Source organism: Elgaria multicarinata, chromosome 1 (assembly GCF_023053635.1).
Source record: "Elgaria multicarinata webbii isolate HBS135686 ecotype San Diego chromosome 1, rElgMul1.1.pri, whole genome shotgun sequence".
NCBI lineage: Eukaryota > Metazoa > Chordata > Lepidosauria > Squamata > Anguidae > Elgaria > Elgaria multicarinata.
The window spans coordinates 114,062,875-114,085,966 of record NC_086171.1 but is presented as its reverse complement, the minus strand read 5'-3'; the positions used below and the strand labels follow the sequence as shown (position 1 = coordinate 114,085,966).

At 40.8% G+C, this 23,092-nt stretch overlaps 1 protein-coding gene across 3 annotated transcripts in view; it reads left to right on the top strand.

Moving 5' to 3' along the window:
- The window catches only part of KCNT2 (potassium sodium-activated channel subfamily T member 2), a 276,721-nt gene that overhangs the window by 211,283 nt on the left and 42,346 nt on the right, over positions 1-23,092 (top strand). For 2 of the 3 annotated variants that reach the window (XM_063117320.1, XM_063117311.1), the window contains 5 exons: positions 3,792-4,021; positions 5,893-6,109; positions 6,956-7,061; positions 8,045-8,217; positions 16,668-16,802. In XM_063117320.1, the coding sequence (XP_062973390.1) occupies positions 3,792-4,021; positions 5,893-6,109; positions 6,956-7,061; positions 8,045-8,217; positions 16,668-16,802 (861 nt within the window). Of the gene's footprint in view, positions 1-3,791; positions 4,022-5,892; positions 6,110-6,955; positions 7,062-8,044; positions 8,218-10,094; positions 10,167-16,667; positions 16,803-23,092 lie in introns of all 3 variants that reach the window. The other variant, XM_063117301.1, reaches the window with a different exon arrangement.

Sequence of the window (23,092 nt, the reverse complement as noted above, 5' to 3'; positions counted from 1 at the left end):
AGTTGTTTCAGTCTCTCTTGGTTGCCCTCCTCTGAATACGCTCCAGCTTGTCTGCGTCCTTCTTGGAGTGTGGTGCCCAGAACTGGACGCAATACTCTACATGAGGCCTAACCAGGGCTGAATAGAAAGGAACCAGTACCTCATGCAATTTGGAAGCTATACTTCTATTAATGCAGCCCAAAATAGCATTTGCCTTTCTTGCAGCCACATCGCACTGTTGGCTCATATTCAGCTTGTGATCTACAACAATTCCAAGATCCTTCTTGTTTGTAGTATTGCTACAAATGTTTGTAGAATTGCTACACTCAGAGGTATATGTCTGTTTCCTTTTCATTACATATTCTATATCCATTTCCAAGCACTGAATACCTAGTGAGCTGTGCTGATGGGACCTTCCTTAGCTGCCCCCACCTTCCCCAGTCCCACTACCAAAGCCAGATAACTCTTCTCAGTTTGTGCTCCCTCCACTATATTATCTCTGGCTTCAGGTAGCGGCTGCTACTGATGCAGATAGGAAGGATGCTGTATGTCAACACAAGCAAATAGAAGCAGAAAACCACAAACTTGTGAGAGTGTTTAATATGATATACATGATACTGCTGGTGGGTTGTCACATTGTAATGCTCTGTATAACTGAGTATTCTTTCACAGTAAGTTATAGTTAGGAAGACTTGCCTAGTTACTTACATCTCAAAGGTTGTTTCAACGAGAACGTTTTCCTTGGATTTCTTAATAGTTAGAGAAAAATGTGTTAAATTCTCTTCATTCTCTGGCAAAGGTTTTCCAAGTAGATATATGCCACCATGATAAGTTTTCACTTGGCAAATGGTTGTATGCAGATGTCATTGAATATGTTTTAAAACAGACAGTTTTCATCTTAGGATATGAAGCTTAGGGATATAACAAATATAAAAGGGATGTTCTAAAACTCTTTTTAGGGAAAAATGTATTCTGTTTATCTATTTTCTGTGGTTTATAAATAGATTCTAAGAACAGCATATAGAGAGAAAAGTACCTGAAAATAGGTCTCCACTCAGCAATAGTGGTACAGTATTAATATGATGCATAATTTCTTGCAAGAGAGCATTATTCTTCTAACATTTTATGATCAGAAGGAGATAAGAGTCTCATTTGAGAAATTAGTTGGCATTAGAAAGAAAAAGCTTAACTTTTTTCCTGTTTTGTCCCTTGAGGTGCCATTATTACATTGGAGCTGTGTTTGATCACAAATGGAAAACTAATTTTGTACAACACAAAGCTCAGATGTAAGTTTATTAGGGGTGTGCAAAGTAGGTCTTCTCTGCCTTAAATTCAAAGCAGAGCTCCATTGAGGCAATTCTCTGCCATGATTTTGGAGTGGCTGCCCTTACTCTGCCCTGTCAGATTAAATGGGAGAACCACCCATTTTGGGATAAGCACTCTAGTCAATGGAAATTAATCAAATGCTTACAGCTCCCTCATTTTTAAAGATAAAGAGATGTAACATGGCACAACAATAGCTCTTAAGAAGATCTTTAGCCACACCAAGATTGAATCTGATCAGTTCATGCTTTGATTTTTAGGATTTTTTAAAATGGAAATTAACAAAAATGCTTACATCTGTGTAATTTTTAAAGATAGAGAAATGAAACTTGGCACAGTGATAGCTCTTAAGGAGGGCTTTAGGCATGCCAAGATTGTAGAAAATCCATTCATGTCTTGATTTTTTAGGAATTTTTAATTCCCCCTTCAAACCATTATCCCCCTTAAACTCTCTCACACACACTAACCCAACCCTGCACATTTATGCAGGGAGCTTTTATCCTTTACTTTGCTGATGCAGAGCTCCACTGCTGCTGGTGGAAGTTTCTCCTCCAGCCTTCTCCAACCTGGTGCCCTCCAGATCTATTGGATGGATGCCCCTGCCACCAATGCACTGGAAGCCCAGCCAGCCAACAGGAGTAATAGTTTAACTGAAATAAAGAGCCTGCCTACGCCTAACTCAGGTATAGAAGGTTTTTCACTCATGATGCCAGCCAGCCCAGCAGCACTTTCACACTGTGGAAATGTGGATGATTAACTTCTATGAGTCTGAGCAGAAACATGCTCCCTCTCTCCCTCCCCCACAGTCAGAATCAGCAACCAGTTAGTGTTTCCCACTCCGCCAAACACTGTGATTGGAGGAGAGCATGGTCACAGGCAGCGCTGTTGCAATTCCTAATTGGTTAGCCACATATGTCAATAACAAAGCTGCCCCTCACCCAACTCAGCATCTTCCAAATATGGATATATTCAATTCACACACACACACAGAGCACTGAAAAACAGTTGGATAATTTTGGAGACGTTAGAAGCTCTCATTGGGCATGTCTCCGCTCTGATATTAATCGATGGGTTTGGAAGTGGCCAATCTCTGCTCTGGAAGATCTAATGCTCCATGGATGTTCATGGTTACCAGATAATTCTGGGGCGGAGAGCACACCCCTAATGTTTGTTGCATTGTGTGACATCTGCAGTATATAAAAATGGCATATAAAGGAACACTATTACACTGATGTCCTAGGGTCTAGAGTTGGCATCCTTTTTTTTTTGAGACCAAATCCATGATGCTACTTTTCACTTACAATGTCCTAAATATATTGGATCCTACATACTTGTACCCAGAACAACACTTTCACTTTCATTTAATTTTTGTTTCTCATTGTCCATAAGAAACAATTGCATGTTTCCTGTACAAAAAAAAATTCTTGTTTTTTGTATTTAAGTATGTTTCGTTTGTCTTATTAATTTCTTTCTTTGCACAGTTGTACTTGTACAAGTGTTATCTCCTTTGCCCCCTCCCCCAAAAATGGATTATGAGGTTTTGAGATGTAGCTTGAATCCTGCTTGCATCAACAACTAGCCAAGTTTAAAGAAAATAAAAAAATGGCAGAAATTTACCATTGAACGAAAAGGAAACAAGTCCAATAATGATAAATGATCAGCTGGAGGCAGGACAGCATGAGATTTTTATCCAGTCTAACACACACACACACACAAATCCTTGTACCTCTTTTAATGAAGTAGAAATCTTTGTGTTCCATTTCCAGCGGCTTTTGTTCTAGAGTTGAAGTGTGACACATCGTGGTATGTAGCATGGACTGCACCCTCTCTATGCTAGTAACACTTTACCATGCCAGAATTGCACTAGTGTAGAGCATCAAGAGGTCACAGCCCAGTGGGATATTTACTGAACCAGTAAGCATTATTTCTTGGTGGAGGAAAATCATGCCTCCTTCCTTCCGTCACACACATAAAGTCATGTATGATGTGGGCACTCCACATGGATGCTCAAGTTGAGTGATTTTCTTTCATCAAAACTAGAGCAGGAGAAGAATTGCAGAAATTGGCATTGATGAGGAATTTATCTGAATGTTGGTGGGAATGGGATCATGGCCACTTCCTTATCACATAAATACTCTTGCCAAACCTGTAACGTGCTCAAATGATTCCATATGCCACAATCTGATTCTCAAGTGTCTTTAGCGGGGCACTCTGTCAGTGATAAGGAATTGTAGAGAAGAGTATATTGTGGTTGCTGCATGATGATAGAGATTTCTTTTAGATGCTCTTCAAAACAATTATTTTTCTGGAAGCAATAGAAAATATTTTGCTATTGGGCTGAATTTTGTGAATGGGAATAAGCAACCAGACAGTTATTTTTGCTGTAATGCATTTCCATATTACCCATCTGCACTGTAAGTGAATGTGTAATGTCCTGGATTTTGTTCAAATTTGCTAACCACATTTTATTTTTCTACTTTAAAATTAAGGTTTGGTGTCTGCTTAATTGGTGTTAGGAGGGAAGACAACAAAAACATTTTGCTGAACCCAGGTCCTCGCTATATTATGAGCTCCTCAGACATATGTTTTTATATTAACATCACGAAAGAAGAAAATTCAGCTTTTAAGAAGCAAGAGCAGCAGCGGAAAAATCACCCATCCAGGTCGTTTTATCATGGTCCCTCTCGGTTGCCAGTGCACAGCATTATTGCTAGTATGGGTAAGAGAAAGTGGAAAGTGATGATGTTGTAGTAAGATATAGCTAAACTGAACGAAAATAAAAATGAAAATAAAATAAAATACAAAACTGTAAGACGTTAGTTAGAAACAACATTTTGACATACTCTCAGATTAATTATACTGGTAGAATGCCTCCGTATTGTTTTATGAAAGCATTCAGGATTTTTAGCATGTGTGCCATTACTTAAACACTTCTGTGAGCTCTATGTCGAATGCAAGCATTTCAGATGACTTGTAGAATTGTCAAAGCCCCATTACATAACTTGTAGATCCACAATTAGAATACTACCCCATAGGGTTGACTCGAGTGCCTGACTGGGCATGGGAGTCCAGCACACACACACGTGCGTCTGCCCCACCATGCCCAGTCAGGTGCTCCTGGCATGAACACAGATCCTGTTCAAGTGCCCACGAGTCCTGAAGAATGCTTGGCAGCTGCCCTGCCCCCTCACACCAAAATTGAGCACTTGCGCATCAATGAAATCTACTCTGGAATAAAATGAGTTTGGATTTCTATGAATCCATCCCATGGATTCCACAGTGGACTGACATTTTCGAGTCGCACAGATTCTGTGGATTCGTGGACTACTTATTGTACTTCCCAGAATTTTACACAAATTTAGCTGGAGAAAATGATCAAAGTTGGCCATAAAGGAGAATTCACACCTTTTACCCTTGCCTATATGGGAGCTTTACAGCCACCACTGATGCAGCTGGGAGAAATTGTGCAATTGTGGGCACCATTGACACAGGGGAGTTAATGCACAATTTCGGTGCGACGGAGCAGGCGGCTGCCAAGCACTTGCTGGGGAAAGCCAAACCTTTGAAGAGGCTCATGGGGCAGTGGGGGCAGATGGTAGTGGTGAAAGGGCGAGTGCCCACTGAGCTGCGTGCAGAAGAGATCACCCACCCCTACCAGTTCTTTAAATTTTTATCTTGAGATTCCTTCTACAGCTTTTGACACAGCTTTTTTCTTTCTTTCAAATTTTTCAAATTGTTGTTCCTCACCCACCCTACAATTTTTCTAAACTGCGCAACTTTCTTCCACAGACTAAAGCCAGGCTGATTCAGTCGATAGGGAAATTTGCGCAAATTTGGAAATATGTCCAACATCTAACTGGGCATTCGTACAAACCAGACGAGAGCAAATATAATAATAATAATGTATTTCTTACCCGCCTCTCCATTTGGATCGAGGCAGGGAACAACAATAAGTATAAAATTTATTTATTTATTTATTTATTACATTTTTAAAACCGCCCAATAGCCAAAGCTCTCTGGGTGGTTCATAAAAATTTAAACCATGAAGAACATAATAAAACAACCAACAATCTAAAAACACAAATACAAAATACAGCATAAAAAGCACAACCAGGATAAAACCACACAACAGAAGTTGATATAAGATTAAAATACAGAATTAAAACAGTAAAATTTAAATGTAAGTTAAAATTAGTTGTTAAAATACAGAGAGAATAAAAAAAGGTTTCATAAAACTGAATTAAAAACATAGTATACATTATTTAAACATCCTAAAATCATCCTAAAATTCCACTGGATAGGCCTGCCGGAATGGATCAGTCTTTATAGCTTTCTTAAATGCTATTAAGTTGATGAGTCTCCTCTGGCAGGCCATTCCATAGTCTAGCAATTGGTGAACATTTTTGGTGGACGCATACTTATCATCACGATCGTGTCCGGGGCTTTGAACAGGGCATGCTTACTTGTTCTGTGAGCAAAATGCAATTCTCAGAAATCCCTACCATCGCACCTAGTTTGGTCCTCATGATCACATCCAGTAATTGTCTCTTTTTCCTCACTTTCAAAGCTATTTTTTCCCTCTTTCCTCAGGTACTGTGGCAATAGACTTGCAAGATACAGGCTGCAGATCTCCTTGTGGGCCTACCCTAACTCTTCCTTCAGAGGCAGGCAAAGCAGGCAGAAGACCTAGCATAGCACCCGTTCTGGAGGTTGCTGACTCTTCAGCACTTCAGACCTGTGATCTCTTAAGTGACCAGTCAGAAGATGAAACAACTCCCTCAGATGAAGATGTTTCGAATGGCCTGGAGTATGTTCAGTTCACTTAAATAAGTTTATATGTTTAAAAAGGCATGGAACTGGAGAAAGGAAATTATGTGTGTGTAATGGAACTCATTAGAAGAAGAACATTAGTATTTTTGTACAAGGTATATGCCAGTTTTCCAAAAAATATTACTTGCTGCTAAAGAGTTGAATTCAAGAAAAGTTAAGAAGAAAGGGAAAAGAAATGAATAATATTCTGTGTTTTAAATATAGCATATGATCTATAATAAGTGAACTTGTGAAAGAAAGGGGTGGAGAAGCCGAAAGCCTGATTGTATGATCATGCATTTATACAATAGAACTTATAGCACTCAGTAGAAACTGGGTCATTTCTGACCTGGAAGCAGGGTAACTATTAGCAGACTTTCCCTCCTTTGGGGTGAGTATATGCAAAGCAGAAGGGTACAATGTGTACCACAAAAATAACAGAAGATTACAGCCAGCAGTCATTTGGAAAGTGTAAACAAAGAGGTCTAATGCATATAAAGAATTCAGACTGGGTCAAAGGCAAAAGCTGGGTGTTTCTGTGGAGAGTCCAAGGGAAAAGGGATTAGACAGGAGAGACTGAGAGGCAAGGGGAGGGGATTGGGGAGCAGAGAAGATCCTTTCTCTTTTCGTACGTGTATGGCAGTGAAAGATTTTCCAGGTTGGTATATGGTGGCACTGGTGGAGCTGTTTAAATTGAAAGGAGAATTCTCCCTAGTAGCTCAATCTCCCAATCAAAGATGGGTTGGGGAGGAATTTATACACAGTGGAGCCATTCTGTGGAAATGTGATGTGGAGTAAGTCATAACTGACACTAATAACAACACTGGATTTTCCCTTGTTTTAGGTATCTGAAAGGCTATCCGCCCTACTCCCCGTATATAGGAAGTTCTCCCACTTTCTGCCATTTGCTTCAAGAAAAAGTGCCATTTTGCTGTCTAAGGTTAGATAAGGTAAATTCACTGTTGTTTCATGTAGATCAGGCCTGGGCACCTTTATGGACTTCCAGTTGTTTTGGCCTACACCTCTCATCACCCCTTGCAAACTTAACCAACGGTGAGAATGGTGGGAGTTGTAGGCCAAAATGTCTAGAGGGCCACAAATAGGGATGCCAGAAAGATCTACTAAATGAGCTTGGATTTCTATAAATCTGCCCCATGGATTCCACAGTGGACTGACATTTTCAAGTCACACAGATTCTGTGGATTTGTGGACCACTTATTTTACTTTCCAGAATTTTACGCAAATTTAGTCGTAGAAGAATACATAAAAGAAAAAAAAAACAGCTAAAATGTGCATTTCCCCCTTAGGCTAAAGCGTGAAAATGCACATGTGGGGATTTTCACAAATGTGGGAAATTTGAAAAACAAACAAACAACCCCCCCTCTCCAATTCCATCAGTGAGCAGAGGATGGAACAAAAGACACCTGACAATCTGCAAAATGCAGATGGAACGTTTTTTACAAAATTCGTAACATCCCTCCTCTCATGTTGCTTACCCCGATGCAATGCTTTTGGTATTTATTTATTTGGTATACATTAAAGGTCAGCTGATTCAGCTATGTGGAAACATGGTGGCTTTGGCTGTATCAGGAAGATAGCCTGGCCACACTCTCTGATTATTATTATTATTTTCTGAATGAAGCCCCAATCCACAGCTAATAGAGGGTTGCCATGGAATTTCACAGAAGAGGGATTTCACCTCAAAATTTGGTCTTGGCTTCAGGGTTCTATGATTCCGTTAGAGGGAATGGATTCTTTCAGAAAAGGCAGTTTATTCAAGGAACTCAGAGGCTGAGTTCATTCATCTGAATGTTTATGTATTGTGACCAATCCGTCAACCAGTCCTTAAATTCAACAACTCATTGATACCGTCTTCTTTAAGTCTGTTCTGTGAATAGAGGCCATTGATCCTGTTTTCACTTGCTGATTTTAGGGATGCCAGCATAATTACTTTGAAGATGCCAAAGCCTATGGCTTCAAAAACAAAATCATTATAGTTGCTGCAGAGACTGCTGGGAATGGCCTCTACAACTTCATTGTTCCTCTCAGGGCTTACTACAGACCAAAAAAAGAACTCAACCCAATAGTATTGCTATTGGATAATCCGTAAGTGGCTTTTTTAAAGGTTATTCTTTTATCACAGATATGGGTTCAGATTCAGAACACAACATGTGTTTCATGTTGTTGCTAAGTAATTTATTAAATGGTTGGTTTTAAATCAGAAGTATTATGGCACCAGTATCCTTGAATATCATCAATTCAATGGGAAATACAAGGTTTATTTTATGCATCAAATGGAAAGATGTAACCAGGGCCAACCATACCATTAGACTATGGGGCTGTTCATACAACATGCTTACCAGCATGCAGTGACTGAGAGTGGATTGTTTGCTGAATCATGACATGGCGTGTTGTCTTAACCCAGGGCATTTTTTGCAAAGTGGCTAGTTAACCATGCAGTGTGGCTTATTCACCACCCTGAACAAGCCAACAACAAACCATGGGTTCTCAAGGTGGCCTGTTCAAAGAAAAGTACACACTGCGTGGTTTAATAAGCCACCCTGCGGAAAATGTCCAGGTTTCAGACCACATGCCAACCCATGGTTCAACAACAACCATGAGTGTGGTTAGCATGTTTTGCGAACCCAGGCAGAGAGAGGCAGTTGCTTCTTACAGCCGATTTTGTATGTCATGAAAGGGCAGCAGATTGTTAGAGATCATTACTGCTGACAATGGGAGATGCCTTGGATACTCTGCACCTTAATGGTGGTGGGGGTGGTTTAATCATTTGTTACACTGCCTCAGGCAGCAAACTATATTTTCTTTGGCCAGCCCTGGATATAACTGTCTTGAAAACATGGCCAAAATGAAACAAATTTCGACATAGTTGTAGCATGAGATGCAACTATCATCCATACATATTAGCATGTCATTTGTATTGCTGGATAACATCAGCCTTCACTAACAGCAGATCTTGGACCCAAGATCTCTGATAGACATCTTTCCAAGGCCTCCTGTCCAAGAATCATGATGTGTGAAATGTCCTTAAAATAATTGTTTCATCTTCAACTCTGCAAACTTCACAGCGCACTGGAATTTGGAATTTAGAACCACAGTGCCCTCTAGTGCTTGCATGCATTCTTTTTAGGGCTTTTATTTTAAATACATCATTTTAAATGCATTGTTTCCCCCAAATTGGCTGATGTATGCTAGATCATATTTTCTGGCTGGGTCTCCTTTTTATATTGAAGGGGACTTCAGTATAACTTTTGTGGATAATCGTTGTGATCATAGCCAAACAGAGATTACCTGTGAGTTCTCTGATCATATGTTCCACCTCCCAGTGACAAAAACACTTGTAGTGCAGATAGGAACTTCTTCCCTTGAAATGATTGTCCAACATAATCCAGCACAGAGTCAGATATGCTTAAGTCCCATTGATTTCAACAGGATTCATGTGCATGTAATTGTGCACCAAAGTTCCGCCATTTTATATTAGGTCATATGGTCTCTATAGCTAAACCCAGTGTGGTGCTGGGAAAGACCCATACAACCTGCCCCACCCACAGGGTTGCATCATTCATTTGCAGCCTCCAGTCATGTGGGATCACATCACAGAAAAGTGGCTCTCACAGAGTGTGTGCGAAGTGTAGTCATACTTTATTATTATTAACATGGTATTTTGTATATCATTGTGCTGTAAAGCTTCTGATTTAAATATTTTTTGTTAGAAGTGCAGTTATGTATACAATTATATTTATTTCATAGTTTTGCCTGAGTAAACCCACTGGTGTCAATGGTTCTGACGAGAATAAACATTGTGAAGGACTAAACAAGCTACTCCTTATGTTATCATAAAGAATACATTTGTATATCCAAGCTGGCTTAAAACTGTCTTTGAATTTATTAGCATTAAGTACTTGTTAGTTGCCACACAATTTTTGTGATGTTATCTTTCACTTTGTGACCCATCTGCTGCTTAGGCCAGATATGCATTTTCTGGATGCAATCTGTTGGTTTCCAATGGTTTACTACATGGTGGGCTCTATTGACAAGTAGGTAAAACAATCCTTGGAACACTAAATATTGTAGTGTGTTGTGGTGTGCAGTGCCATGTAATTGCATGTATCTGTGTAATGCCAGTGTTTAAAAGGTTGTAACTTTGCATGCATATTTGTTCCTCAACCTTCTAAACCCTTACGTTACGAGTTTAGACTTAAAAAAACACACACACCTTGACTTGCATCCAGTTATACCGATTACTATGTCTGCTTCTGAGACCTAGAAAACCAAGATTCCAGTTGATTTGGGAAGTGATTCTCTTGTTGAATACAAGACCAATATGTGGCTGTTAGAAGTAGCCATGAGTCACTTCCAACTTGCCACCTACAAGTCCATCAGTTTCACTCTTGAAAGATTAAAAGAGGCCATGGGTGATCTGCATCAGTTCATGAATGGTAGGGCCAATTCACTCTACAGAAGGCATGAGTTAGACCTCTGGAGAGAATGCAGCTAAGAGAAGCATACTTGCCCAAAGTTCTGAGATAGGGATGATGAGGGACTCGGAAAACCAGAACGCCACCTACTCTTCAGAGTTTACTTCTGCTTAGTTCTCTCCCACACACATATGTACAAGACTTTAAGAGCTAGTCTACCACTTCTGCACTCTACCATTTCAAAACTGCTAATCCTGGGGTCATCATTGTAAATATCCCTGTGTCATTTCTCCATACACACACCCCTCCTGACAGTTTGTTGGGCATTTTGATAGTTATATGAACTTTCTGAATCTGAAGGAAATTCAGTTTGATGCGAATATGTTGTTTATGTATGAACAGCATTTTATAGCATCTTTCTTGTTCTCTAAACAGATGGTGGCAGGAATAAATGTACTCAATATCTTTAAAGGCTGTCATATATACTGAAGCTTTTTGTTTAAATAACAGTGTTTGCTTGTCATATTGGGCTGGATCCAGGCTAAGTTAATTCAACTTCTTTCCCATTGAAATCAATGGGACTTAAATAATGTCATGACTATGGGGCACAAGTTTAACTAACATGGGATGCAATCTTATGCAATTACCTTGGGTAAGCCCCACTGAACTCAGTGGGACATACTTTGGAGTAGATACATATAGGATTGTGCTGGTAGTTGGTCTTATTAGATCCAACCCATCATATTTATTTAGAAATTACTCTGCCAATGCATTTTCTTTATTGAATCTCATTCTCCAGCTGTTTAACTGATGTATATGCTCCATCCATATGGCTATGTCAGGCGTGTCATCTTAACTGTTTAGCACATTGTTGTCCAGACTTCCTCCAGACAAATGTGGAAGAGCTTATAATAAATGCCCTTGTAAGAATCTATTTAACTCGCTAAAGCTCCTAAAAAAGATCAGACCTAGCAAGAAGATGATCCATAAAGCACTTAAAATGAGTTCCACTATTATTGCCCAAGGCTACAAAAATAGCGGAGCATCATGGTCTCAACTGAATGTGGGAGTTGAGGGTTTTCATGACTCCCATGGAGTGATTCCACTTAGAAATTTGCGTGTGTGGTCCTCCAGGATTCCATCCCAAATTAACACAATTAAAATATCAATCAATATATTTTGAGTGCCATATCCCTTGTATGATGTCCCTTGCAGCTGTATGCACAGGAGGGAAGTATTTTCACCCTTTCTCTCCTGTTGGCTCTCAGCTAGGTGTATGTTACGATGGGCATTGTGCAAAGAGCTCAACCATTACCTAAAATGGGAAGCCTATGCACCCTTCTAATGTCCAGGCTCTTGGTGCATGAGTTACATGTGTTCCCAGTAATCACAAACTGCCCTTAAGATAAGGTGAGTTGGTGGATCTCACATGAACTTCCATTAATGAAAAATAAGGGGACTGTTGTACTGTGTCCAGCACTATAACAGCCTTACCAAAGGCCAGTGGGATTGAAGAAAGGGATTAATGATGCCCTGTGGATGCTCATGGCTGTGGAGTGTGCACAAGTGCCCTGTTTTTCATTGTACAATCATCTCTCCAGCAGCCTGTAGCCTCCTTGGCTTTCCATATTTCTTTTAAAGCCCAGAGGAAAACATCATGAAGTAATTCCTTCCATTGGGCTTTTTCAAATCAGGAAGCAGAGGCCTTAACCAGACCTAAGGATTATCCCAGGCAAATGGAGGGGTCATCCCTGCCTGCTCCTGGGATCCCGTGTGTCATTTAGACGCACAGGGATGATCCCGGGACAATGGCCACAGACAGCTTGGGAGGCTCAAAAGAAATGGAGAAATGTGTAATAGAAAGCACCCTTGGTCACCTCACAGTTATTAGTTACTTTTAATTTGCAACTCTCAGTCAGGGGTTGTTGTGTCATGTAAAACCTATGAGCGTGTGTTATGCGAGGTCTGTTGTTTAGCCATATTATACAGCTGTTGTTATGCGAAGGTTGTTTCACCCTCGTATAAACCACACTCACTGGGTTCTCATGACATCACAACCCCCAAGCAGGGCTTACTTCTGCAACTTGGAGCTGGCAGTTGCTGCAGTTCAGCATGGATTAAATAAACCAGGACAAGCTGAGGCATGTTGTCCAAACCTGGTCAGTTAATTTATTTGTGCAGTATCAGATCCTTCAAGAGTCCAATACCCAGAGGTTATGTCATTTTTCAGTCCAACCAATCACAAGGGAATATGTGATTAAAACTCCAGTTGATTAGTAAGACTGATAATGAATTTAAGTTTGCAACCATAGACCAACCAGAGAGCTTTGGCTATGGGGCAGTATAGAAAAGATGATGATGATGATGATGAATAATAATAATAATAATAATAATAATAATAATAATAATAATAATAGGCAAGTTTATAGATACCTAAACTAGGGATGAACAGATTTTTCCTGTTTCATTCTTTTATTGTTTTGCATATTTTTCCAGTTCTGAAAATGAAGCATGAATGCTTTGCTGCATTTCAGCTTCCTCCATGTCTTTGTGCCTTCACTTCTTATAAATTAGCAATATGCATATGTACATAGCTTCTTTTTTGGAAGTGTTTCATCAGTCTTGATGGGACTGGACATATGATTGCGTCAAGACTCTTTCTGTACCTGCATTCCTGCACATCCATAAACCATTCTGCAAAAAGAATCTTGATACAGCCATTCATACAGTAACATCAATATTCCTCTTTCTCCTCCTCCTTCAGTGTATAAATGAGCAAAACTAGACTTGGACATTAGTAAAACACCAGGCAATTCACTATTGTAAATCCAGGGATAAATTCACATGGGAATTTTTTTGGCTCTATTTTTAATCTAAACCAGGGGTGAGAGCCTTTTTGGTCTGAGGACCACATTTCCTTTTGAGTAACTTTCCAGGGTCACATGCCAAGGGTGTGCACCCTCCTGCAAAAATGGTTGTGGTTAAACTAATATGCATTGTTTGCCGACATCACTCCATAGATTTTAAGAGTTCAGGAGGACTATGTTTTCATAATAAGAGATGAGTAATTTTTCATTCGTATCAATTTGTGCAAATGTAATTATTGTGTTATTAAAGTTCGGCAAGAAAACACTTGCCGAGTCATATTATAAATGTAAACCAAAATAATTATAAAGGTTAAATGCATTCTTCTGAAACAACCCTATTAGCAGAAATCCTCCTCAACTTTCTGATGTGTTGTTTGCACTGCTACCAATAATGGCAAGACAGTCCACTCGACATAAAACTTATTTCTTAACTAGACGTAAGAGGGATGCATGTAAAACCTGCCCCCTTCCCTACAACTATATTTGGTAGGGTCTTTGTACCAGGTTATATCAAGGAATATCTCTCCCTAAACTAACCTCCCAGGCCACTACAATCTTCAGAGGAGGTCCTGTGGCCTATGCCATGCCCTACGGATTTTTGTTTTGTGGTGACACAGTGACAAGCCTTCTCTGCAGTGAGGCTCGCTCTGTGGAATGATCTTCCAGTGAGGTACATCAGGCCTCAACACTAGCATTTATTGAAAATATATCTGTTTACTTTGGTTTCCCACACCCAGCCAGGAGCTGTCTTTGTACAAGACACATGATATTTGTGTGTGTGTATGTGTGTGTGTGTGTGTGTAGTTTTTGTTTGTTTTCTTTTGTAAACCACTTTAGGATTTATTTCAAATGAGAAGCAGTATATAAATATTCCTAGTATATAAATAAATAAAAATAAAAGTAACATGATACATGCCGTGATTGCATTCAGTATTTTCCTGACTCCCATGGAAGCCAAAGAACTAGGGTGCAGGAGTGGTGAATGTGATGTGATGTTACATGTTTCTTTTAGGAGAAATTTGTTGGGTTTAGATGCCACCAGTTTAGTGGCAGCCATGCATCCCTTGTAACATTTAGTTAGGCCCTCAGTTTAGCATTCATCCAATATGTTTCTGCGCAACCCTCTTTTGCTGTCATTAACTATTCCTACTTTATGCATTCTCCAATTCTTTCCCTTTTTGCTGTTATGGCCTTTTTTCTCTTTCCCCCGTCAAATGCACAATATCCAAGAACATGTAGTGACACTTAATCTGATGTTTCATGCTGTCCAGATTTGCTGCCCTCCCCTAGCAATAGTAGTCAAATATGTGGAGCACAGAGAGATTCACTAGATGCAATTAGGAAGAGACAGAGAACTCAATTCTACTATCAGCAGTAGCCCTATTACTATAATATATATTTTTGCCCAAAGAGCCAGTTTATTACCCTCATTTTAAAAGTCATTAAGGCTGCAATCCTATACACTACTACCTGCGAGTAAGTGTCATCAAACTCAGCAGGTCTTACTCTGAGCATGCATGCATAGGATTGCACTCTAAGCCAATCTGAATTGAACATGTAATTGGGTTTGAGAATATTAAATTGTTTCATGGAACACAATCCTCCATCTTTTAATTTCACCCACTTTTGAAACAATTTCCAGAAATTGGAAACTGGAGAAATTGGAGTGGTAACTCAGTGTGGAGTGGCCATCAGTGGGTTATTTTCTCTGGACTTGGACAGTGCACTTCAGTCAAAGTGCAGAAAAAGCACCCACTGGTGCAAACTTTATGGCCAGCAGGCACACCCATCCAAGTTGGCTTTCTCTTTTGGCTATTGGTGGGTGGCCTAGCTGCAGTGGGTGGCCTACAGAAGAAATGAGTAGGGGTGGTAATTCTCCTTTATTTATTTTTAAATTGACCTTTCCTCCTCCTCCTCCTCCTCCTCCTCCTCTAGTGATGATGGCAATAATGTTGTCCAGAACAGTAGCCATGAGTCAAAGGAAATTAATCATACTGGACTGCATATGCAATGATAGGACTTTCTTCATGATAATTTAACAAATTGGGTCTCAGCTCTGGGATGTGTGTCCCTTTCCTGCAGCCTTTCCCTTCCCCTCCTTGAAGCAAATTTCCCTTTCCCTCCCTTATTGGTTGTTGTTGGCCATGACATTAACTGTGGTTAACCAGGGTTCTCATTTTATCAGAACCTGAAACGGCATTTTGAAGTGAGTTACACATTCAGGCTTAAAGGAAGCCTTGGACTGCTGTCCTATACATCATGGGTGAGCAACACCCACTGGTCAGGGGGCCAATTTCCCACTCCTGGAACCTAGCGGGGACTCCACCTTCCCTGCTACTTCTATCCCACCAACAGATCAGCCGCCAAAAATTTGGCAGCATGGTGGCAGCTGGGAAACCCTCCCCTCTGCACTAACTCTATTTTAAAACAAGATGTGCAGAGAGCATGTGCCTTGATTTGAAGCAAAATCATGCTCCATGGACACTTCCAGGAATGTGATTTTGCTTTAAAACAAGGCTTGTGCTTCCCACACACCTTGTTTTAAAGGAAAATTTGTGGGTTTTTTCTGCTGCTGTACTACTGAATTTCAGCAGCAAAGTCAGCAGTAGGGCAAAATCAGCTAGGAGATGCATATATGTCCCATGCTCTATGTGTTGCTCACCCCTGCTCACTCTCACTTGTCTAGAAGTAAGTCCATTGAATTTAATGGGGCCTACCTCTGTGAATTCACATGTATAGGTTTGTGCTGTTAGGTAGTTAGTTTTGAAGGTAACCATAGTTAATAGTGGGAATGGTGTAGAGATTTGCTCTTAAGAAGAGAGCTACAGGAAAGGAATATGCATTGGCTCTTGATTTGTCAATCATAGTTAAGACAAAACCAGATTGATGTCTGTGTTGTTCTTCCAAGGGCCTGAGTCATGTGCCCAATGGTAACCATTTCAAAAAAAAAAAATAACAGTTGAAAAATACTATATATTAGTTCCTTGCTTCCTGGATGCATATGCCCCTGCAAGTTTGCTGCCATGGCAAAACTACCATAGTAGCAACAGCTGAGTCCTATGAATTGCAGCCACCATATGCAATCAGTTTATCACAACTAAGAAACTAGAATGTTCAAGCCAGTAGGAACAACCATAGACTGTACATTGGCTGCAAGCATTCTACATTCCTAAGCATTTTAAATTGTTACCAAAATACGTGGCAAATTTATGCATTTTTGACAGTGCTTAATTGTTTGTTCTGTTTACAAAAGCCTAGATGATTTGCTAAGGTGTGGCATGACCTTTGCTGCCAACATGGTCGTGGTGGATAAGGAAAGTACTATGAGCGCTGAAGAAGACTACATGGCAGATGCTAAGACTATTGTAAATGTTCAAACCCTTTTTAGGTAAGTGATGGTGCAACTGCTTTTATCCCCTTGTACCTTTGTTGGATACAGTATAATGTTAAGATTCCTGTTGTGGTGAATCAGAATCACTAGTGGCGTTATTGAAAAGCCTAATAATAATAATAATAATAATAATAATAATAATAATAATAATAATAATGGTTTTCATTGGATATTGGAACATACAGAATGATTAAGTCTGACACTTCAAGGCACGTTAAGCAGCTTCAAATGTGCCTTGATGTGGGTCCCACTAAGTTTAATGAAACTCTGGTGTGGGAAGAAAGTGTGTTTTTAAGCTCCAAGCCCCACAGATACTTCTCTGAGGACCTTGAGTCCTGCATCTCTTTTCCTGATGAACATAAGGTTTCCTTTTCAATTAAATGCATAGTATCCAGAGCAAACAAACAGCATTGCATATTATACTTTGTGTGACAGCTACCAGGAGCATCATCAGATGGGGGGATTTTCACGTTTCCCTACCGTCACTATGGCTTCCTGCTGCTCTCCCACAACAGTGATAGTTTCTTTACATAGGGAGAGAAAGAGGAAGCAGCAACAACCACATGGGCTGTTCGGTGGGCATTTTTATTGCACTGCTTTTCCTACGCACAGCAGGAAATGGCGGCAAGTTTCATTTAAAAAAAAAAAGCCTGAAAATTGAGCGGAAGGCATGGGAGGCAGACAGCAGCATCTAAAGGATGCATGAAAGTAGCAAGAATGCAATAAAACATTTGTCTGATGAGCCCCTAGAAGTCAATTCCAGTTACCAAGAAGTAAGTAATGCGCAGGGCTGCCCGACAGCATTTCACTGCCTGAGGTGCAACAGCAAATGATGCCCCCCTTCCCAACATTGTGCATAGTACTCAAGGCCCATCTAATTATTTTGTACCTGAACAAGAAAATCCCACAAGCCCTTCTCCCACTTTCTAGCAGTAAACATGATGTAGTATTAAATTAAACAACTAACAATTTGCTGCCCTTCCAATGATAACCATCTAATTTCTTCTTGAGCTCCTCTTGAGCAAGCTTGCCTACCAGACTCCATCATCCACCAGTCTCCACCCCAGCTTCTCCATCGCCATCTCACCTCTGCCACCCCACCCCCTACATTATTGGGACAAAGACAGACGAACAGGCATGCTGTTGACAAATATCCTCTTCCTGCAATCTCAGATGGAAAAGAACAAACAAAGAATTGTTTGTTCTTTTCCATCTGGCAAGGGATGGGTTGCACCTCACAAGGGCTGGAAAGAATGAGTTCGGCCACAGCATGAAGAACTTCATCAGGACGGCTTTAAACTGAATCTTACGGGGGTGGGAGACGTAAATTTTGAGGCAACAATGGATGAAGGCCAATGCACCACAGTACAGAGAACAGCTCCAACAGTGTCCCAAAATAGTGTCTGCAACAAGGTAGGAACAAAGCCAGACTATAAAACACATGGTCTTCGATGTCTATATACTAATGCCCAGAGCATGGGAAACAAACAGAATGAACTTGAACTCTTATTACATGAAGGCAAATACGACTTGATAGGTATAACTGAAACTTGGTGGGATGACTCCCATGACTGGAATATAGCAACTGAAGGATATAACTTGTTCAAAAAGAACAGAAGAAATAGAAAGGGAGGTGGAGTTGCACTATATGTTAAAAATACCTATCCCTGCACAGAAATACAGGCGGATGAGACTGGGAGCCCCGTCGAGAGCGTATGGATTAAAATAAATGGGGCTAGGAATAAAAAGAATATGATAATCGGAGTCTACTACCGACCACCCAATCAAGGAGAAGATGAGGACAAAACTTTTGAGAAACAAATTGCCAGTGTTTCAAGGAAGTGTGATGTACTAGTAATGGGGGACTTCAATTACCCTGATATCTGTTGGAGACCATTTCTGCCAAAAGCGGCCCTTCCAAGAAATTCCTGACATGTATGGGTGATAACTTTCTCCTACAGAAAGTGGTGGAAGGAACTAGAGGGTCGGCAATCCTTGACTTGTTATTGACCAATAGGGATGACTTAGTGGATAAAGTGGCAGTCATGGGAACTCTGGGGGAAAGTGACCACGTCATACTTGAATTCTTGATTATGAAGGAGACAAAAGTCGAGCGTAGCCATACACGTACTCTGGATTTTAGGAAAGCTGATTTTAATAAACTCAGAACTATAATAAGTAAGGTCCCGTGGCAAGGGAGCCTAATGAGAAAAGGAGTGCAGGATGGGTGGGAGTATCTAAAAAATGAAATTTTAAAGGCACAGTTACAAACAATTCCAACAAGGAGAAAAGATAGAAGACAACAGAGGAAACCAATGTGGCTCCACAAAAAGCTTATTGATGAACTGAAAACAAAAAGGGATACATATAGGAAGTGGAAGGAAGGCCAGGCTACAAAAGAAGAGTACAGACAAGTGGCGCAGAAGTGCCGAAATGGCGTCAGGAAGGCTAAAGCTGTGAATGAGCTGAGATTAGCGAGGGATGCTAAAAGCAATAAAAAGGCTTTCTTCAGATACGTGAGTAGTAAAAGACAGAGGAAAGAAATGGTGGTTCAACTGCTTAATGAGGATGGCAAATTGATAACAGACGACAAAGAAAAGGCTGAAGTGCTCAATTCCTACTTTGCCTTGGTCTTCTCCCAAAAGCGGGTCTATGACCCCCCTGGAAAAAGTGAAGCAGAAGTTGAGGGGGCAGGATTGCAGTTTGAGATTGATAAACAAATGGTCAAAGAACACCTAATTTCCTTGAATGAGTTCAAATCTCCAGGGCCCGATGAACTGCATCCAAGAGTAATGAAGGAGCTAGCGGAAGAACTCTCAGAACCTTTGTCTATTATCTTTGCAAAATCATGGAAGACGGGTGAGGTGCCGGACAACTGGAGGAGGGCTAACGTTGTCCCTATCTTCAAAAAGGGCAAAAAGGAGGAACCTGGGAACTACAGACCATTCAGTCTGACATCCATCCCTGGGAAAATTCTGGAGCAGATTATAAAGAAGTCAATCTGTAAACACCTTGAAATCAATGCAGTGATTACTAGAAGCCAACATGGATTTGTCAGGAACAAATCCTGTCAGACTAATTTGATCTCATTTTTTGATAGGATAACCTCCCTTGTGGACTGTGGGAATGCTGTGGATGTCATATATCTTGACTTCAGCAAAGCTTTTGACAAAGTACCACGTGACATTCTGATTAACAAACTAGCTAAAAGTGGGCTAGATGGAACAACTATTAGGTGGATCCACAGTTGGCTACAGAATCGGACTCAAAGAGTACTTATCAATGGAACCTTCTCAAACTGGGGAGAGGCAACGAGTGGGGTGCCGCAGGGCTCAGTCCTGGGCCCAGTGCTCTTCAACATTTTTATTAATGATTTGGATGAGGAGGTGCAAGGAACGCTGATCAAATTTGCAGATGACACAAAATTGGGTGGGATAGCTAATACCCTGGAAGACAGAAACAAACTTCAAAGTGATCTTGATAGGCTGGAGTGCTGGGCTGAAAACAACAGAATGAAATTTAATAGGGATAAATGCCAAGTTCTACATTTAGGGAATAGAAACCAAATGCACAGTTACAAGATGGGGGACACTTGGCTCAGCAATACTACAAATGAGAAAGAACTTGGAATTGTTGTAGATCACAAGCTGAATATGAGCCAACAGTGCGATATGGCTGCAAGAAAGGCAAATGCTATTTTGGGCTGCATTAATAGAAGTATAGCTTCCAAATCACGTGAGGTCCTGGTTCCTCTCTATTCAGCCCTGGTTAGGCCTCATCTAGAGTATTGCGTCCAGTTTAATGAGGATGGCAAATTGATAACAGACGACAAAGAAAAGGCTGAAGTGCTCAATTCAAGTTGAAGTGCTCCACAATTCAAGAAGGACGTAGACAAGCTGGAGCGTGTTCAGAAGAGGGCAACCAGGATGATCAGAGGTCTAGAAACAAAGCCCTATGAAGAGAGACTGAAAGAACTGGGCATGTTTAGCCTGGAGAAGAGAAGATTGAGGGGAGACATGATAGCACTCTTCAAATACTTAAAAGGTTGTCACACAGAGGAGGGCCAGGATCTCTTCTCGATCCTCCCAGAGTGCAGGACACGGAATAACGGGCTCAAGTTAAAGGAAGCCAGATTCCAGCTGGACATCAGGAAAAACTTCCTGACTGTTAGAGCAGTGCGACGGTGGAATCAGCTACCTAGGGAGGTTGTGGGCTCTCCCACACTAGAGGCATTCAAGAGGCAGCTGGACAACCATCTGTCAGGGATGCTTTAGGGTGGATTCCTGCATTGAGCAGGGGGCTGGACTCGATGGCCTTGTAGGCCCCTTCCAACTCTGCTATTCTATGATTCTATATATATATATATATATATATATATATATATATATGCTCAAGAATGCCACTTGTGTAAAACAGAGTCATTTGGCCTTTCACGGGGTCTTGCAGTCTGTGCCCCACTGATGTATGTCAACTGCATTTCATCCCTGTGATGTCACTGGCCCTTACACTAGGCCCGTCACATAAACCCTTCTCAGGCCAAGCACCACTACTTGAAAAACTGAGGGAGGGTTAAATAAAACCTTTCCCTTAGTTATGAGGGAAACAGGTTTTCTTCAGTATCTGCTCTAAATATGAGTGTGGGAATACTCTGGTGTGGGTGTTTAATAACTGTAAGGCAGGTAAATAATGCCAAGCTGACACATGGTATTTGATAGCTAACAAAATAAAAAATAAGTTTATTGTTGTTTAAAAGCTTTAAATCAAAATAGAATACTTTCAACCCTGCCTGATCTGAACTCTCCACACACCAACCATGTCACTCTCTTCACACTAATCCTAAGTCCCTAGAATCCAAATTCTTCTTATTCTAAATCTAAACAACACTCCTCACACACACTGAAATTCACATTCCTCACAAACTCCCAAAATCCTCCTTATATACTCCTTCCCCCCACCTATTACATCATAAACCACACCCACTCAGTTCTAACATTCCATACCTACTAGACATACTAACCTAAGGTGACCATATGAAAAGGAGGACAGGGCTTCCATATCTTTAACAGTTGCATAGAAAAGGAAATTTCAGCAAATGTCATTTGTATATATGGGGAACCTGGTGAAATTCTGTCCTCATCACAACAGTGAAAGGTGCAGGACCTATACTAGAGTGACCAGATTTAAAAGAGGGCGGGGCACCTGCAGCTTTAACTGCTGTGATGAAGGGGAATTTTCACCAGGTTCCCCATATATACAAATGACACCTGCTGAAATTTCCTTTTCAATACAACTGTTAAAAATAGAGGAGCCCACTCCTCCTTTTCATATGGTCAGCCTAACTAACCTAGACATACATATACAATATACTCAATGGTGGGGTAACGCCATAATCCCTCCCTCCTACTTTTTTTGTCAATGTGTGCAGCTGTGCAGTCAGGAGCCCTCAAAGGGAGTGAGAGAGTGGGGTGGTAGTGGATGGGTGGGTAAGAGAGGAAGGAAATCTGGGGTGTCTGTGATAAATGAAGAAGGAAGATTTACATGGAAGGGCTAAGACATCTCTGTGTGTGCCCACTCTTGAATTCATTGGGACTTACTTCTGAGTAGATATTCATAGGTTCTGGCTGCAGTAAAGCCAGATGGAGAAGAGAGAATAATGGCTGGAGTTCAAAGTGAAGGAACTGGCTAACCAGGGCTGGCCCCAACAGTAGGCAGTGAAGCAGCCACCACAAGCAGTGGATGCTGAGAGGTCCCTTAAGGTAGTTTGCAGCCACAAGATGCTGTCCCATCAACTGTGTTGAAGTAAGATTCAACAGCCAGTCTGGTTGGCTTTTGTACATAGAATGGAGGAAACAGCCATGAGGCAGCTAGCCCTGAGATTAAGGAGGGCAATTCAGGTAAAGGTGGACACAATTTAATAGTATAAAAGAATAAATGGAGCTTTACAGAGCAGTCAAAAATCATGACTTGAAGGAATTTGTGAAAGCTTGTACAGCATTGCAATCCTTCTGGCATTTAGCCTTCTATCAAACAGTGATTCCCCCTCATTTAAGTACTTAGGCTACTCCTGATCCACTCACAAACCCAGAGATACTTTCTCTGTGGTCTTCCCCAGCCCAGTACCCAACAAGGCTTGCTTTTGTGTCCTCATCTTCCTTCTTTCACTTCACCTCCTTCTCACTTCTTTCCTATGGTGCAGCTGCCACTTGTTCCACTCTCCCGCATGCAGCAAGAATTCAATAAAGCAATGGAGACGACTGTAGCTACTGCCCTCCGACTGAAGTGTTTTG